The sequence below is a fragment of the Felis catus genome, chromosome D1 (genome assembly GCF_018350175.1).
Source record: "Felis catus isolate Fca126 chromosome D1, F.catus_Fca126_mat1.0, whole genome shotgun sequence".
NCBI lineage: Eukaryota > Metazoa > Chordata > Mammalia > Carnivora > Felidae > Felis > Felis catus.
In genome coordinates this window covers 73,004,560-73,020,017 of record NC_058377.1, presented here as the reverse complement: position 1 = coordinate 73,020,017, position 15,458 = coordinate 73,004,560, and the positions used below count along the sequence as shown (strand labels likewise).

Below are 15,458 nucleotides of genomic sequence, written 5' to 3'. Positions count from 1 at the left end.
TAGATGTAGAAGGTAGGATGTTTTGCACGTGCTCTAACTTTGCCTGTGAGGTTTGCTCCTCACAGAAGGCCCTTCCCCGTCCTTTAAAACACTTTAAATGTTGCCTTCTGAAGCCTTCTCCACTTCCCCAGACTGTGTGCCACTTCTGCCTCTGTGTTCCCACAGCATTTTGTAAACTGTTGTATTTCAGGAGTTAGCAGGTGGTGCTGAGCACGTTTACATGCCTGCCTCTGCCTCTGTCTGTTTCACCTGTGTCGTTCCAGCATTAGCACAAAGGTCTCCAGGGGGCACCTGAGTGGACAGTCAGTAATTGCAGTAGTCCTGGGAAGACATTTGGAGTCCTGAACTGGGGCAGTGGGATGGACCAACCCAAGGAAGGTGCCACAGCAGGTTATTCTGATGTGTTTTTTTCCATTCAAAGACAGCCGAGAAGAAGCTGTCCTTGGGAGCATCCCTCTGCCCAGCTATGTGATCTCGCCTGTGGCCCCTGAGGACCGTATAAGTCGCAAGTATTCCTTTAAGGTACTGCCCCTTCCCATCTAGTGCAGCAATTCCACTCTCAGAAACTTTGTGTTCCCAAAAATGGCTTCATAAAAGCAGTTGTTTTCTGTGGGGAGAAAGGAGAAGTTAAGAAGCTAGAGCACTTCAGGTGCATGTTAACAAAGTTATAAATTCTTTAAACAAGAATAGCATCACAAGTGCTTTCATTTGTATCTGAGCTTCTGAGTCCCCCACCCTTGCTCAAGTGTTCAGACCCCTCTTTTCCTCTCACTACTAGTCCTGTGATTGCATATGGGTTCCTCCTCATGTGTTCTTATCACTGTAATCAGCCAGTCTAACTAGTATCCAGCCACTTAGTGCAAGTGATGGCCCCTCATAATGGACTTACGTCAATTATATTATGAAGACCTATATTCAGGGTCAGTGGCTCATGTTGAAGGGTTTTTGAGTTTGTCCACTTTATCTTGTTGAAAAGCAAGTAGAATCAAATTTGGTTTATTTTCTGGATCCCAGAAAAACCCCTCTGGATCCCAAGGGAAATCCCTTCAACAGTAGAACCCCCCTTTCTACTTTGTCACCATGCCATGTGGAGTGAGTGCGGCCATGATAATTGATGGCAGTCCTTTACACCCTCTAGCATCTTCAGAGCCAGGTGTGGAGGCTCCAGGAAGGTGGTGGTCAGACCCAAATTTGGGGAATCCTGAGGCCATCTCCTTTAGCGACCTCCACACATTCCTTCACTGATGCTGTTTCTTGGGTCCTCCAGGGATGGTGAGGATGGGGGAGTGTTGAAGTTATACTTTACTGACAGCTAAGTGAAAGTCTCAGCACTGAAGCAGCAGCCTTTGGTGCTAGTAGCCACGGGGAACGCCCTCTCACACTGCTCAGGATGCAGGGCAATGATGAGCCTTTCAAGTGGGGTAGTGGCTCCTGCCCCCACTACTCATGTAGCTTAGCTATTCCCATGTTGAAGGTATAAGATGAGTACTAGATGGTGGGTACTAAAGCAGAGGTTGAACAGAGGTCAAGTTTGCCAGCCAGAGATAGTTGAAGGATCATGGAAAAGCACATGGTAACACAGCCACTGTTCTCTGTAAGGGTTAAAGAAAGCATTGGTGTATGGTGTCTATGGTATCACTGGAAGGTGATAATCTGCATCAGTGTCTTGACTGGGAGTCCATTGTGGGGGTGGTGGTTGGAAAATCAGTCTCATCTTTTACCTTTCTTTTCCGGGCTGATGCTTCAGCTTTGTCCATTGCCAGGTTTGAGCTGTCCCTCTCTTTCCCTTGACTGTCACTATCCCTGATGACTCCAGAGTTGCTGTGGGTTGAAGCTCATTTAATGTTGTGGAGAGCCAATGGGTGAGGCCAGTATTATTAGCTTCATTTTATAGCTTAGGAACATGAGGATTAGAGTGCTTAAGAAACTTGCTCAAAGTCACAAAGCTGGGAGATGATGGTGACAGAACTTGAACATGAACTCTATTCTCTTTCAATTGCATTGTAAAGGGAGGGAGGACAATTTCTTTTTCTTTCTCTCTGCTTTTCTTCCACGTCTGATTTTGGTCACCTCCTGCACACACATTGCAGGAGGTGGAAGGTGATTTGAACTAATGTTCATTGTTGTCATTTTAGGAATACTCTTCTCTTTAATAGTTCAGAAGCCTCTCCTGCTGATGACTGGCTTTGAAAACATTGTATTCGGTGGGTTTCAGACTGGTCCTTTGCAGCCTAAAAGTCTTCCTCAGAAAGCCTTCCTTTCTGGGGTTCAGTGTTTTTGCTACTAGGCCAACAGTCAGGATAATGTATGTAATTTTTAGGACAGCTTTTGAAATATGGTCAAAGTAACTGATTGTAACTATATATATTTCATCTTAACACTTCACTGGGAGGTGTGAAAACAGATTTAGAAAAACATCCTTAATGTGTCATAGATTCTTCTCTTTTTGAAAAAAAATTTTTCTTAGAAAGACTTCACCAAGAGTGTTCCCTAAATCTTTTGTCTCAGAGATAGAAAGCATGTGTGTGTTTGGTCGGGGGTGGGGTGGGATTTCCCTGTTGTGGGGATCCTCAGGGTCTGAGAGCAGAGAAAAGCTACTGCAGACAGGTCTAGTGGTTTTCAGCTGGTTCTCCACAGAGGGTTGTGGTTTCCTTTGTGTGAAAGAGTTCCCTTTCCTTTGGGTTGAAGCATTGTTCTTTTAGGGGCCAGAAAGTGGACCCCTTGGGCAGTACAGCATCCATGTTACTGGGCATACTGAAAAATGCATAGTGTTTTGTGCTCTGGGCCTTACACCTGTCTCTGATGTGAGTTCTTTCCAGATCTGAAATTCTCTGACTGTTGCTAGGGCACCTTGCTTGAGATTGTTGAGAGTATCTGTAATGGTAGATAGGCACCGCCAGAAAGGTTATATGGACCTTTCCTTGTCTTTCTTTTTCGACTGTGCCTGCAGCCTGGCAGCCCCTGTGCATTACCAGGAAGGCTGGTGCTAGATGGACACAGGCCTTTTATGCTCTGTTAGCTCACCTGGGGCTCCTCCCCAAACAGCTCCTATTGGATGTACAGCCACCCTTCACCTCCTGGTCACCTCTGAGCAGGCTTGCCCCTCGGATCCAGGATCTGGAGCAAAAAACATCTCTGTGCGGCCAAGGGTCCAAGGATTTTCAATGGGGAGAAAAGCCTTTATTACTCCCTTTGAGCCATTCTTCCTCCCTCAAGACCAAGGTTTCCTGACCTGAGCTCTACAGACCCCCAAGGGTCAATGGATAAATCACATCTTTTTTTTAACCTACAATGTTTTCTTTGATTAAGAAAGCAGGCAACAACAGGTATCCATAGCATCTGTGCCTTGGTCACCCTAGTAACCAGAGAGATCTTCATATCACATTACGACTGTTGTAAATATCTTGAAATAGCATTATGCTCATTGCTACTTTGAAATGACAATAATTATTACTACATTTCTTATATAATGAATTATTAAAGAAACACCTATATCACTATACCACATTTAAGAAAATTTTGGTAACTGTATTTCAGTATAGCATATTTATTTTATTTGAATACTTAGAAACATTCTGAGAAGGGTTCTTAGGATTTATGAAACTGTCCAAAGGGTTCATGCCCCCCAAAAGATTAAGACCCCTGCTTTAGATTCTGGCTAAAGGCCAGCCAAGATGTGGTTTTTCACTTATTTATATTCACCCAACTTTCACTGAACTCCACTGTTCTACCTGGTAGGATATAGATGCTAGGGATAGAACAATGAGAAGGACAAAGTCCTTGCCTTCGTGGAGCTTATGTTCTAATTTTTTTAAATGTTCATTTCTGAGAGAGAGAGAGAGAGAGAGAGAGAGAGAATATGAATATGATCAGGGGAGGGGCAGAGAGGGAGGGAGACACAGAATCTGAAGCAGGCTCCAGGCTTTGTCTGAGCTGTTAGCCCAGAGCCTGACACGGGGCTCCAACTGGTAAACTGTGAGATCTTGACCTGAGGGCAGAGTTAGGGCAGAAAAGGGTCTTTCAAAGTTTCTAGAAAATTCATTCATTCAGTCAGTCACCTTAGATTACTCAAGTGACTAGTCCTATAATAACATCAATGAACATCTTTTGAGCCTTAAAAATGGTAGGCTATACTGTAAGTTCCATATGTGCATTATCTCATTTAGTGCTCACACAGCCTTAAAAGGTAAGTACCATCATCACCCACCCATTTTAAAGATGAGGAAATGGAGGCCTGGAGAGATTGAGCAGCTTGCCCAAGGTTGCTCTGGGGTAAGAAGCCAGGCCCACCATGCACGTCAGGCTAACTCCAGGGCCTGAGCTCTTACCCAGTTCACTGTGCTGCTCATAGCCCAAAGGTTGGGCACCAGGAGTTCCTTCTTAATGTCAATAAATGTGCACCACAGTCTGCGTAAGTCCGAAACCTGACAGTCTTATCCTTGACAGTTGCGGTTCTCAGCTCTCCTGTCCAGTTCATCACCAGGTCCTGCCGATATTACCTGCTAGTTTTGTCCAGACACTGGGTGCTCCTCTCCTTCTCAGCCCCCACCACCATCTCTCACCTATACTTCTGTAGTGGTGTCCTGCCCCCTATCCCCTCATCTGCCCCAGCTCAACTCTGACCTCTTCAGACTGCAGCCAGAGTGGTTTTTCCAGACAAAAATCTGATCTTGCCACTCCCCAGCTCGAACTCTTTAATTGCTTCTCCTTGTTCTTGAAAATGAGACAAAACCCTAACGTGACCACGTGGCCCCGGTCACCTGGCCCTGCCAGCTCCAGTGGCCTCATTTCATCCTGCTCTCTCCTTTTCTCTGTGCCAGGCATGCCGGCCTCATCCTTGAATATATCATACTCTTGTCTGTCTTGGGGTCCCACACATCCCACTGCGCTACTTTTACTAACATATCTGCCCTCTATGTAGAAGGAAGCTTAAATGTCACTTCCATAGGTAATTCCTTCTCCAGGTCAGGCCAGGTTCCCCTGATGTCCTCTCTCATAGCATCCTGAACTTCTTGACGATGCTTATAACAATTGTAGTTATTTGTCCGTAGTCTTTCTCTTCTTATGTGATTGTAAACTATCTTGACGTTGATTAAGGCTGTTGCTTCAATTTCTGGTACAGTAGCTTTCACATAAATAATCAATGATAAATTATTGTTGAATGAATGAGTTAGAGAATGAGTCAGTTGACGGGCCCTGGCCTTTGGAGTGCTCCTACATTTCCTCACCTAGGCCTCTATGTTCTAAAGGCTGATGCTGGGGGCTTGGAGTGTGAGCATTCTAGCTTTTATCTCTAGTGCCGGATCAAGACCAAGGTCCTAAGGGCCAGGAGAACAGTCCTATCCCAGGGGGATTAAGTTTTTGAGGTAAAATCGTCCTTGCATACATCTCCATTTCCTTTAGTTATAGCCTGAAGTTTTCCATTCGGTCATGCAAAGTTGCCTAATAGGACTGTTGTTTGGAAAGTGAAGAGCAGAGGGGAAGGGAACATCTTTGAGATAAGACTAGGAAGGGGTGAGGAGGCTTCTCATCATCTTGGTTTTGGCATCTTCCTCTGGCTCAGGGCACTTTGGACTTGGGTCACGTGGCCAACTCCCTGCACTTCTCACTTTTGCAGTAAATACATCGTTTATGCCCAATCACAGGCAGAATGTGGCTAAGAACCTGTTGGTTAGAACCAAGGGCAGCTGGATACAGCACATATTGGCAGTTTGACTAGTGACTGAGGTTGTTTGTGATCATGTTAGCTCCTCTGTAATGCTGGATCTAACTCCGAAGGTCCATTTGTGAACACAGATGCCAAGTCCCCCTGTTTGAAGGGTGTCCCGTGTTGATTTCCTAGACAAGGCTGGCTCCACAAACACTAGTATAGCAGGAACATGCTCTATCTATCATACCCTTGAGGGCTAGCTATGCTTGTGAGTGGCCTTGTGTCTGGTGGGGTGGGTGCCTGTCCCACCTGTGACCGGGCAGAAAGTCTGGGAGGAGGTATCAGAGATCTTATGGGGTCATTGCATGGGGGAGCTTTTCCAAGAATTTCTGCTGATTGACAGACACAACAAGTTCCTTCTCATTCTGTTCTCACTGCCACGTGTCCACCTGCTAAAACAGGAGGAGTCTGGGACAGTGGATAATCCCTTAAACATGCAAGGAAGGAAATCAGGTTTGCTTTGGTCACTGTAGGGACCCTTACCTGCAGGCTAAGTTTGCCTGTACTCTCTTGGAACTAGCTGGATAGATTCAAGTATGTCAATATTAGTAGCAGATCCATAATTAATATGCATTTTGGACCTAGATGTTAGGGTGGGTCACAGAAGCAAATGTCGACAGTTTATCAGAGAGTTTTCATCTGTGACCATTAGTGGTTCTAGAAGCATGTCATTTTTCAGCTCCTAATTGGTTCTTTCATTTTGTTTTCTCTGGTTTATCCTTTCATGGGGTCTGCCTTTCTTTCTGGATCCACATTTTTGGACCAGTGATCTGTGTAATCATGCTAATATCTGGTCAGGACCTAGGAGCATTATATAGAGAAGCTTGGGCTTGGAGTCAGATAGACTTACATATAAATCCTGGTTCCAACTCTTCGTTTATTCCACAGACAATTATTAAGTACCTACTAGGTGCCAGGCACTGTTCCTGGGGATACCGTAGTGACAGACAAAGTCCTTGCTGTAATGGAGTTTATATTCTGGAGGGAAGAGACAGATGATAAACAAACTAGTGTATAAAATAAATGATGCTAGGTAATATTAAATACTCTGAGGAATCCATTATTGGGCATGGAGATCTGGGAAAGTTACTTAACACCTCAGACCTTCATCTGCCACATTTGTAAAATACAAATTCTGTCACTACCTCTCAGAGCTATTGGAATTAAAATGAGATTAAAGTCCTGGAAGTAACCAGGAGACACTTAACAGGCACTGATCAGATTTGCCAATCTTCCTCTATTTTTTTTTTTTTTTTTGGTCTTCCTTTTTATACCATCTTCCTATGTAGATTTGATGAGGTTTTTCATTACAACTTTAAGACAGGCCCCTACTTATCAGAACACAGTGGGGAGAAACTGGTGTTTCCTCTTGTTTGTACCCATCCTGGTTACTTTTCAGTGATCATTTCCATTACCTCTTCACGGACTCTTTGCAAGGATACATGTGAAAGCACTTTGAGGCTTCCTAGCACATAGTAGGTGTGCAAGGATTTTCAGTCAAATGTTAGCTCTGTCAAACTTTGTAGTGCCTCTCTGGAGAGCCAGAAGAGCAGCAGCGTTGATGGGCACTCATCGCATGTCACGCCCGAGTGGTGAGGCACAGTGAATATCTGCACCAAGCCACTTGCTGTTATTGCTAATTTTTGGCTCAATTCCAGTAATTGCGTGCTTCAGAAGAGCCAAGACAAGGATTCCAGAGAGTCTGCTTCTACAGAATGAGGGTTTTGAAAAACTCTTTCTCACACAAGCCTTGACTGTGTGGCCCTCCCTAAGCAGGAGTAAGATAAGTAGGAATAGGTGCAGCTGCCTGGCTTTGACCATGGGGACTAGACACAGCTATCACTGGGTCTGACTGTACCAGGAAAGGGGAATCCAGCTGTGATGTTTTCTAGGTGTGGGAACAAGCTGGGTGGTACTTGGGCTTTTAATATGGAAGAGGGAAGAACATGGCCAGAGTGTCTTCTTGTTTTTGCTCCCAGAAGTGAAATGTGCACTGACCTCTCTGACCTTTATTTCTGCCTCATGTTTACAGGCTGTGCACACGGGGATGCGAGCACTCATCTATAATAGCTCCACAGGGGGTTCTCAGGCCGAGCAGTCAGGCATGAGGACCTACTACTTCAGTGCCGACACCCAGGAGGACATGAACGCTTGGGTCCGGGCCATGAACCAGGCCGCACAGGTGCTGTCTCGATCATCACTAAAGAGGTCAGTCCCAGTGGAGGGTCCCTGTCAGAGCACTTCTCACACTAGGATGGGGATCCAGATAAGAACTCTTAGGTGCCCCCAAATTCCACCATTCATTCACTTGTATTAAGCCCTGCCCTTTCTTTGAAGTCCTATTTAACAATGAATTCTGTTGGAAAGATAATGCATACATGGTAAGGTCTCGCAGAAGTTATCTGGACCTCTCTTTGTTGAGCAGAGAAATGCCAAGGCCTGGGGGTGGGAAGTGACTGCTTGGGATATGGAGCCTTGGAACCTGGTGTGTGTGTATTTCTCATTTTTCCTTCTCTGATGTGTGGTGAGTTGGACAGCCTTGGGGCACCAGATTGGGAAAGGGAGAGACAGACAAGAAAGACCTTACAAACTGAAAATGTGCCAAAGGCACCATGTTGCTGAGGCTAGCTGGGAAGCTATTGTCCAGTCACCCCTTTCCTCAAGTGGACAAACCAAGGGTGCAATCAGGGATCTTGAAATTCCTGAGTCTTTTGGCTGTGGGTGATTCCCTGAGAGAAAGCACAGGAGGACTATGAGTGGAGTCAGGGGCTCAGAGAAATAAGGTAACCCTAGAAAAGTCAGGATGTGCCTTTAGCGAGTCCTCATCTGACATGGGCCCATTTTTTTTCTTTTTTTCTTTTTTAATGTTTGTTTATTTTTGAGAAAGAATATGAGCGGTGGAAGGGCAGAGAGAGGGAATGAAAGGGTCTGAAATGGGCTCCATGCTGACAGCACAGATCCCAATGTGGGGCACAAACTCACAAACTGCAAGATCATGACCTCAGCTGAAGTTGGATGCTTAGCCGACTGAGCCACTCATGTGCCCCCCATTTTCCACTATCTGAACATGTTGCTGTGTTCAGAGGCCTCTTTGAGTATGGTCTTTCAGTGAGGCCTCAAAAGGTTATTCTCCGGCAACCTAAAGGTGGGATTTTTTCAGTGACTGTAAATGGATTTCACATGGTGTGTTATAGCTTGTCAACCTTTCCAACTCACGTGTATGTGACTTTTGGTATTAGTGGTACTTCCTAGCTTCATGCCGTCTTTCTTGAAGCAAACAGAGGGTGTAATGTGACCTCCTTCAAGGGGCCAGCCTGGGGTCTGGCCCTACTCTTGAAGCTTCCATAATACCTCAGTCAAGCATTTCCCATGCTGTTTTTTTTTTTTTTTTTCCCACCTTCTGTATACTTCTCAGTATCCTAGACTTCAGGGAGGGATTGTCTTTGTATCTTCTGCACACTTGACACAGAGTAAGCCGTTAAATGTCTGTTGAGTGAATAAGCAAGTGAAAGAATGAATGAATGTGTTAGGACAGGAAGAATGACTATGCTGGAAGTTCCCACATAGACCCTGAATCAGTAACTGCAGGTGTTCAGTCAAATCTGACTCTACCTCCTAGCATTGTCATGCAGCCTGCATTTGTCTGTTGTGTCCATGATGATGATGTGAAAGCATCTGCCATTAGCCTGTGGGCACTCTGTTTAGAGTGACATCGGTATTTCTTTTTAGTTTTTTCCAGGTTTTTTTTTTCTTAAGTTTTATTTATTTATTTTGAGAGAGAGACAGAGCCAGTAGGGGAGGGGCAGAGAGGGAGGGAGACACAGAATCCTAAGTAGGCTCTGCACTGTCAGCATGAAGCCCACTGTGGGGCTTGAACTCAAGAACTGTGAGATCATGACCTGAACCGAAACCAGGAGCCAGATGCTCAACCAACTGAGCCACCCAGGTGCCCCAACATTGGTATTTCTTTGATATGTCTTATTCCTAGTGCATATGCTGGTTCCTAATGCTGTTTCTTAGTTTTTGTTTTTCATCCTTAAAAAAACCATATATGTATGTATGTATATACATATACATATATGTATGTATATACATACATTTTAAATAAAATTATACAATAAATGACATTTTTATTATAAAAAAATGCAAAGAGTAAAGACAAAATGTCCTTAATCACCTTCCTAGGGTAATCTCTGTTATCAGGTTAATGGGCATCCTTTTTAACTTCACTTAAATTCATTTATATACATATGTGCACTTAAAGAAATATGTATTTCTTTTGTGTTTTTTTAAAGCACGAATGATAACATCTTGAAAATCTTTATCAGTGTATGTGGATCAGCTTTACTTTGGACTGTTGTATATGGTGTTTTATAAGACCATAATGCTCCAAACCTTAATGGTTTATTTTTTCTCATCTTTTACTATTATAAATAGGCCTGCAATGAAAAACCTTCTACAAGCGTCTGCATGTGTGAATCTTTCAAATTGCTGGGTCAAAATACAATGTATTTTTAATTTTAATTGATACACCAAGATGCAGTTTAAAGAAAGCTGTATAGTCCACTACCCACATCTTTGCCAGTAGTTGATATTATCAAGATTTAAAATATTTTGCTGAGCTGCTGTGTAGTTAAATAGTATTTCAGTGTATGTCTCCACGATGCTGGGGATCTTTTCTGTTTTTTGGCTACTTGTATTTTCCCTCCACTGAACTGCCTCTACCTTTCCTCTGCCCATTTTTCTGCTGAGTTGTTTGCCTTCTCTCGGTGCTTCCTTCCCTGTGTGCTGTGAGATCTCCTCAGGTTAGGATGTGGCTTAGTCCCTTGCAGAGGTTGCTTGCAGGCTGTCCACTCTTGTGGTTAACGGAACAGGATGCTGTTTGCCAGTCTTTAATATTCTGGCCTTTTTCCTGTTCTCTTTGATTTCTCAGACATCACCTGAGAGATTTCCTGAGCCTGTTTCTGAGTTCCCTGAGGCCCTGGGGTCCTGATGGCTGGGTCTTTCCCATCTTCTTCTCCATCTTGGACTTTTAGTCTCTTTTAACTAAGGTTGTTTTCTTTTTCATGAAGCAGATCATTCTTCTTGATGAAGTTATGGAACTCAATCTAGAAGTTAAAGAATTTGCCTTTATTTATACTACATCATCTACCCCAGGCAGAGATACTTACATCTAATCATATTCTTTTAAAGCCCTCCCCTTCTTCATTTTAATTCTTTTTTTTTTTTTTTGGTATGATCTTATTTATTTATTTATTTATTTATTTTTAAAATTTACATCCAAGTTAGCATATAGTGCAATAATGATTTCAGGAGTAGAATCCAGTGATTCATCCCCTACATATAACACCCAGTGCTCATCCCAACAAGTGTCTTGCTTGATGCCCCTTGCCCATTTAGCCATCCCCCTACCCACAATCCCTGCAGCAACCTTTAGTTCTCTGTATTTAAGAGTCTCCTATGTTTTGTCCCCCTTCCTGTTTTTATATTATTTTTGCTTCCCTTCCCTTATGTTCATCTGTTTTGTATCTTAAATTCCACATATGAGTGAAGTCATATATTTGTCTTTCTCTAATTTCACTTAGCATAACACACTCTAGTTCCATCCATGTTGTTGCAAATGGCAAGATTTCATTCTTTTTGAATGCCGAGTAATACTCCATTGCATATATAAACCACATCTTTATCCATTCATCTGTTGATGGACATTTGGGCTCTTTCCATACTTTGGCTATTGTCGGTAGTGTTGCTATAAACATTGGGGTGCATGGGCCCCTTCAAAACAGCACACCTGTATCCTTTGGATAAATACCTAGTAGTCCAATTGCTGGGTTGAGGGTAATTATACTTTTAATATTTTGAGGAACCTCCATACTGTTTTCCAGAGTGAATGCACCAAGTTGCATTCCCACTGGCATGCAAAAGAGTTCCTCTTTCTCTGCATCCTTGCCAACATCTGTCGTTGCCTGAGTTGTTAATTTTAGCCATTCTGACTGGTGTGAGGTGGTATTTCATTGTGGTTTTGATTTGTATTTCCCTGATGATGAGTGATGTTGAGCATCTTCTTATGTGTCTGTTAGCCATCTAGATATCTTCTTTGGAAAAGTGTCTATTCATGTCTTCTGCCCATTTCTTCACTGGATTATTTGTTTTTTGGGTGCTGAGTTTGATAAGTTCTTTATAGATTTTGGATACTAACCCTTTATTGATATGTTGTTTGTAAATATCTTCTCCCATTCTGTTGGTTGCCTTTGAGTTTTGCTGATTGTTTCCTTTGCTGTGCAGAAGCTTTTTATCTTGATGAGGTCCCAATAGTTCTTTTTTGCTTTTGTTTCCCTTACCTCTGGAGACACGTTGAGTAAGAAGTTGCTGCGGCCGAGGTCAAAGAGGTTGTTGCCTGATTTTTCCTCTAGGATTTTGATAGCTTCCTATCTTATGTTTAGGTCTTTCATACCTTTTGAGTTTGTTTTTGTGTATGGTGAAGAAAGTGGTCCAGGTTAATTTTTCTACATGTCACTGTCCAGTTTTCCCAGCACCACTTGCTGAAGGGACTCTATTCCATTGGATATTCTTCCCTGCTTTGTCAAAGATTAGTTGGCTATACATTTGTGGGTCCATTTCTGGGTTCTCTATTCTGTTCCATTGATCTAAGTGTCTTTTTTGGTGACAGTACCATATTGTGTTGATGATTATAGCTTTGTAATGTCTTTAAGTCCAGAATTGTGATTCCAGGAGAGAGAGAATCTTGAGCAGGGTTCACGCCCACCACAGAGCCTGATGTGCAGCTTGATCTTATAACTGTGAGATCATGACCTGACTCGAAAGCAAGAGTTAGACACTTAAATGACTGAGCCACCCAAGTGCCCCTCATTTTAATTTTAAGAAAAAGAAAAAGTTTGTTTTTGTTTTGCTTTAAATAAACCATCTTCAGCTCCTTCCAGACTCTGCCCTTTTTGCCATCATTCCCGTGGGCCCATTCCACTATAGATCTGTGCTTGATTTTTGTGCGCCAGCTTCCATTTCTTGTGCATGTCCTTTTATAACTTGAGCTCTGAGAGATGCCTGTGTTGTTATACTGGCTTCTTTATTATTAAAAAAAATTTTTTTTTAATGTTTATTTTTGAGGGGGGTGAGGGGTATAAAGAGAAAGACGCAGAATCTGATGCAGGCTCCAGGCTCTTAGCTGTTAGCACAGAGCCTGATGGCAGGGGTCAAACGCATGAACCGTGTGATCATGACCTGAGCTGAAGTCAAACGTTTAGCTGACTGAGCCACCCAGGCACCCCTGTACTGGCTTCTTTAGACCAGCAATGGCAAATGAGTTCTTTCTTGTGTTCCATCTTTGTTCAGTTCATCAAGACTGACTAGGGCACTGGGTCAAAGATAACCTGAGAATGAAACCAGGTTTAACAGGAAGAAGTGTTGTGATTGAAAAGTGATGTCTTGCTTGAACCATTCAGGATTAATTTGCTACCTGAGATTTGGCCTTTGTTTTTTGTTTTTTTTTTTAACTTTTTCCTACCTAAAGATTTTATAATTAACTATCAGATTCTGGTTTGTGAGGGGCTCCATCCTTTATCTGTTGGGCTGCCTTCCTTCCCTTTTAGGGTCTCAGGTCATTGTATTGTCCCTAGTTTTTCTCTGAACTTGTAACATTTTTCTTATTCTCTTAATAAACTCTTAAAATCCCATAATCATGTTTGCCTAAGTTTCCTTCCTTAAAAAACAAAACAAGCCAAAAAATTTGTCCTACCTTCTGAGTCAGAATAAAGGCAGAATAATATTTCCTCTTAACTTTCTGAGAGATTATCAGCTAAGCAAATCCAGACTCACTAAATGTTCTTTCCCCAGAATAAGATGTTCAGACATTTGGTTAGTTAGAATTATTCATTAGGCAGTACTTAATCTTCCCTTTCCTTCAGTTTTGTGATCTGCACTGGAAAATCTCCATCTGTGTTAAGTGAGGGGCCCCGGTGGTCGTGTAACGGTCTTGGTCTCTCCCCAACTTGATTCTCATCAGATGCTTCTGTCATTATCCATATAGGCAGATGCTTACATATGTGGTATGGTAGGACTCCTGATTGCAGGCAGCAGAAAATGGAGACAAATTTACCTTAGAAAGGGAGGAATTTGTTGGTTGCTTCACTGAAAAGTTCAGAATAGATCTGGCTTTAGAAACGCTGGGTTCAAGGCTCAGACAGTATCATTACAAGTCATTCTCTCAGGCTCTGAGGTCTGGCCACCCTTGGGTTGGATTCATTCTTCAGCTCCATGTGGAGGTTCCTGGCAGATCTAAGAAAGATCTGGTGGCAAAATAGCTGCAGTAGCCCTGGACTCCTGTCGTCTGGCTGAAGAAAGTCCAGCAGGAAAGAGCCAGAGTCTTGTCTAGAAACTCTTGTCCAGAGAGAGGCATTCTGATTAGACAGGCTTAGATAATATTTGAACCTTAAATCATGTACTGTGGACAGGGAATATACATGCTGATTGGCACCGATCCAGGATACATTCTTCACTTCTGAGAACCAGGCCACAGGGACTGCGGGCAAGGTAAGGGTGGATGCCCAAGAAATGTTAGGGCTATGGGCAGAGGAAGGAGAAATGACCCATTGGAATGGGATAAAGGTGGTGCAAGCAACTAATGTCCAGGCCAGCTGATTGATTCACCCCCTCACTTCCTACTGTATTGGTTTCTTTTACCTTATGTTCTCCTCCCAGAGCTTAGTGTCTGAAGTCAGATAAACATGGGTTCAAATCCTATCTCTACTACTTTCTAGCTGTGTCACTTGTACAGATTGAGAATGCTTTTTAAACTTTTTCTTAACATTTATTTTTGAGAGACAGAGCACAAGTGGGGGAGGGACAGAGAGAGAGAGAGAGACAGAATCTAAAACAGGCTCCGAGCTGTCAGCACAGAGTTTGATGTGGGGCTCGAACCCACAGAACATGAGATCATGACCTGAGCTGAAGTCAGACACTTAATTGACTGAGCCACCCAGGTGCCCTGGGAATGCTTTTTAAACCTCAGTTCAGTGGGTGGTGGGTATTGAGGAGGGCACCTTTTGGGATGAGCACTGGGTGTTGTATGGAAACCAATTTGACAATAAATTTCATATGTTGAAAAAAAAATAAACCTCAGTTCATAGGGCTATTACAAGTGTTAAGTTAAATAAATGAATGTATAACGTGCTTACTTAATAGGATGCCTAAGATACTTTGTATTGGGTATGCTGCCTTCCATAGGGTTTGGTTTGACAATGTCATTGGCCCTTTTTTCTTTACAACCACCCAGTTTCATCAGCCATCCCTGGATCACACTGATGATGAGTCTTCTGTGAGCAAAATGCACTCTTCCTTGTCAGGATGTGCTCATCCCCTAGCAGGGTCAATGTGGTTCTGTTCTGCTCAGGCTCCTGCAGCACCATCCCTCCACCTGCCTCTCACCTCCTTCCTCCTCCAGCCTCTTCCTACATCATTACTCTGACCCAGGAGCAGAGTTGAGCACCCTTGCTTCAACTCCTTTCTTTATCCTTTGGTTTCCTACACAGGCTTCAGAGATCTTTGATAGAAATTCATTCATGTATTCTTTTTTTTTTTTTAACGTTTATTCATTTTTTGAGAGACAGAGCGTGAATGGGGGAGGGGCAGAGAGAGAGGGAGGCGTAGAATCCAAAGCAAGCTTCAGGCTCAACTGACAGCACAGAGCCTGACGCGGGGCTCAAACTCACAAACCTCTTTCATGACCTGAGCC

At 43.2% G+C, this 15,458-nt stretch overlaps 1 protein-coding gene across 13 annotated transcripts in view; it reads left to right on the top strand.

The window, feature by feature from the left end:
* The window catches only part of PLEKHA7 (pleckstrin homology domain containing A7), a 222,667-nt gene that overhangs the window by 149,227 nt on the left and 57,982 nt on the right, over window positions 1-15,458 (top strand). For all 13 annotated transcript variants that reach the window (XM_023239619.2, XM_023239617.2, XM_023239615.2 and 10 more), the window contains 2 exons: window positions 422-522; window positions 7,743-7,918. In XM_023239619.2, coding sequence (XP_023095387.1) covers window positions 422-522; window positions 7,743-7,918 — 277 coding nt within the window. The remainder of the gene's footprint in view (window positions 1-421; window positions 523-7,742; window positions 7,919-15,458) is intronic.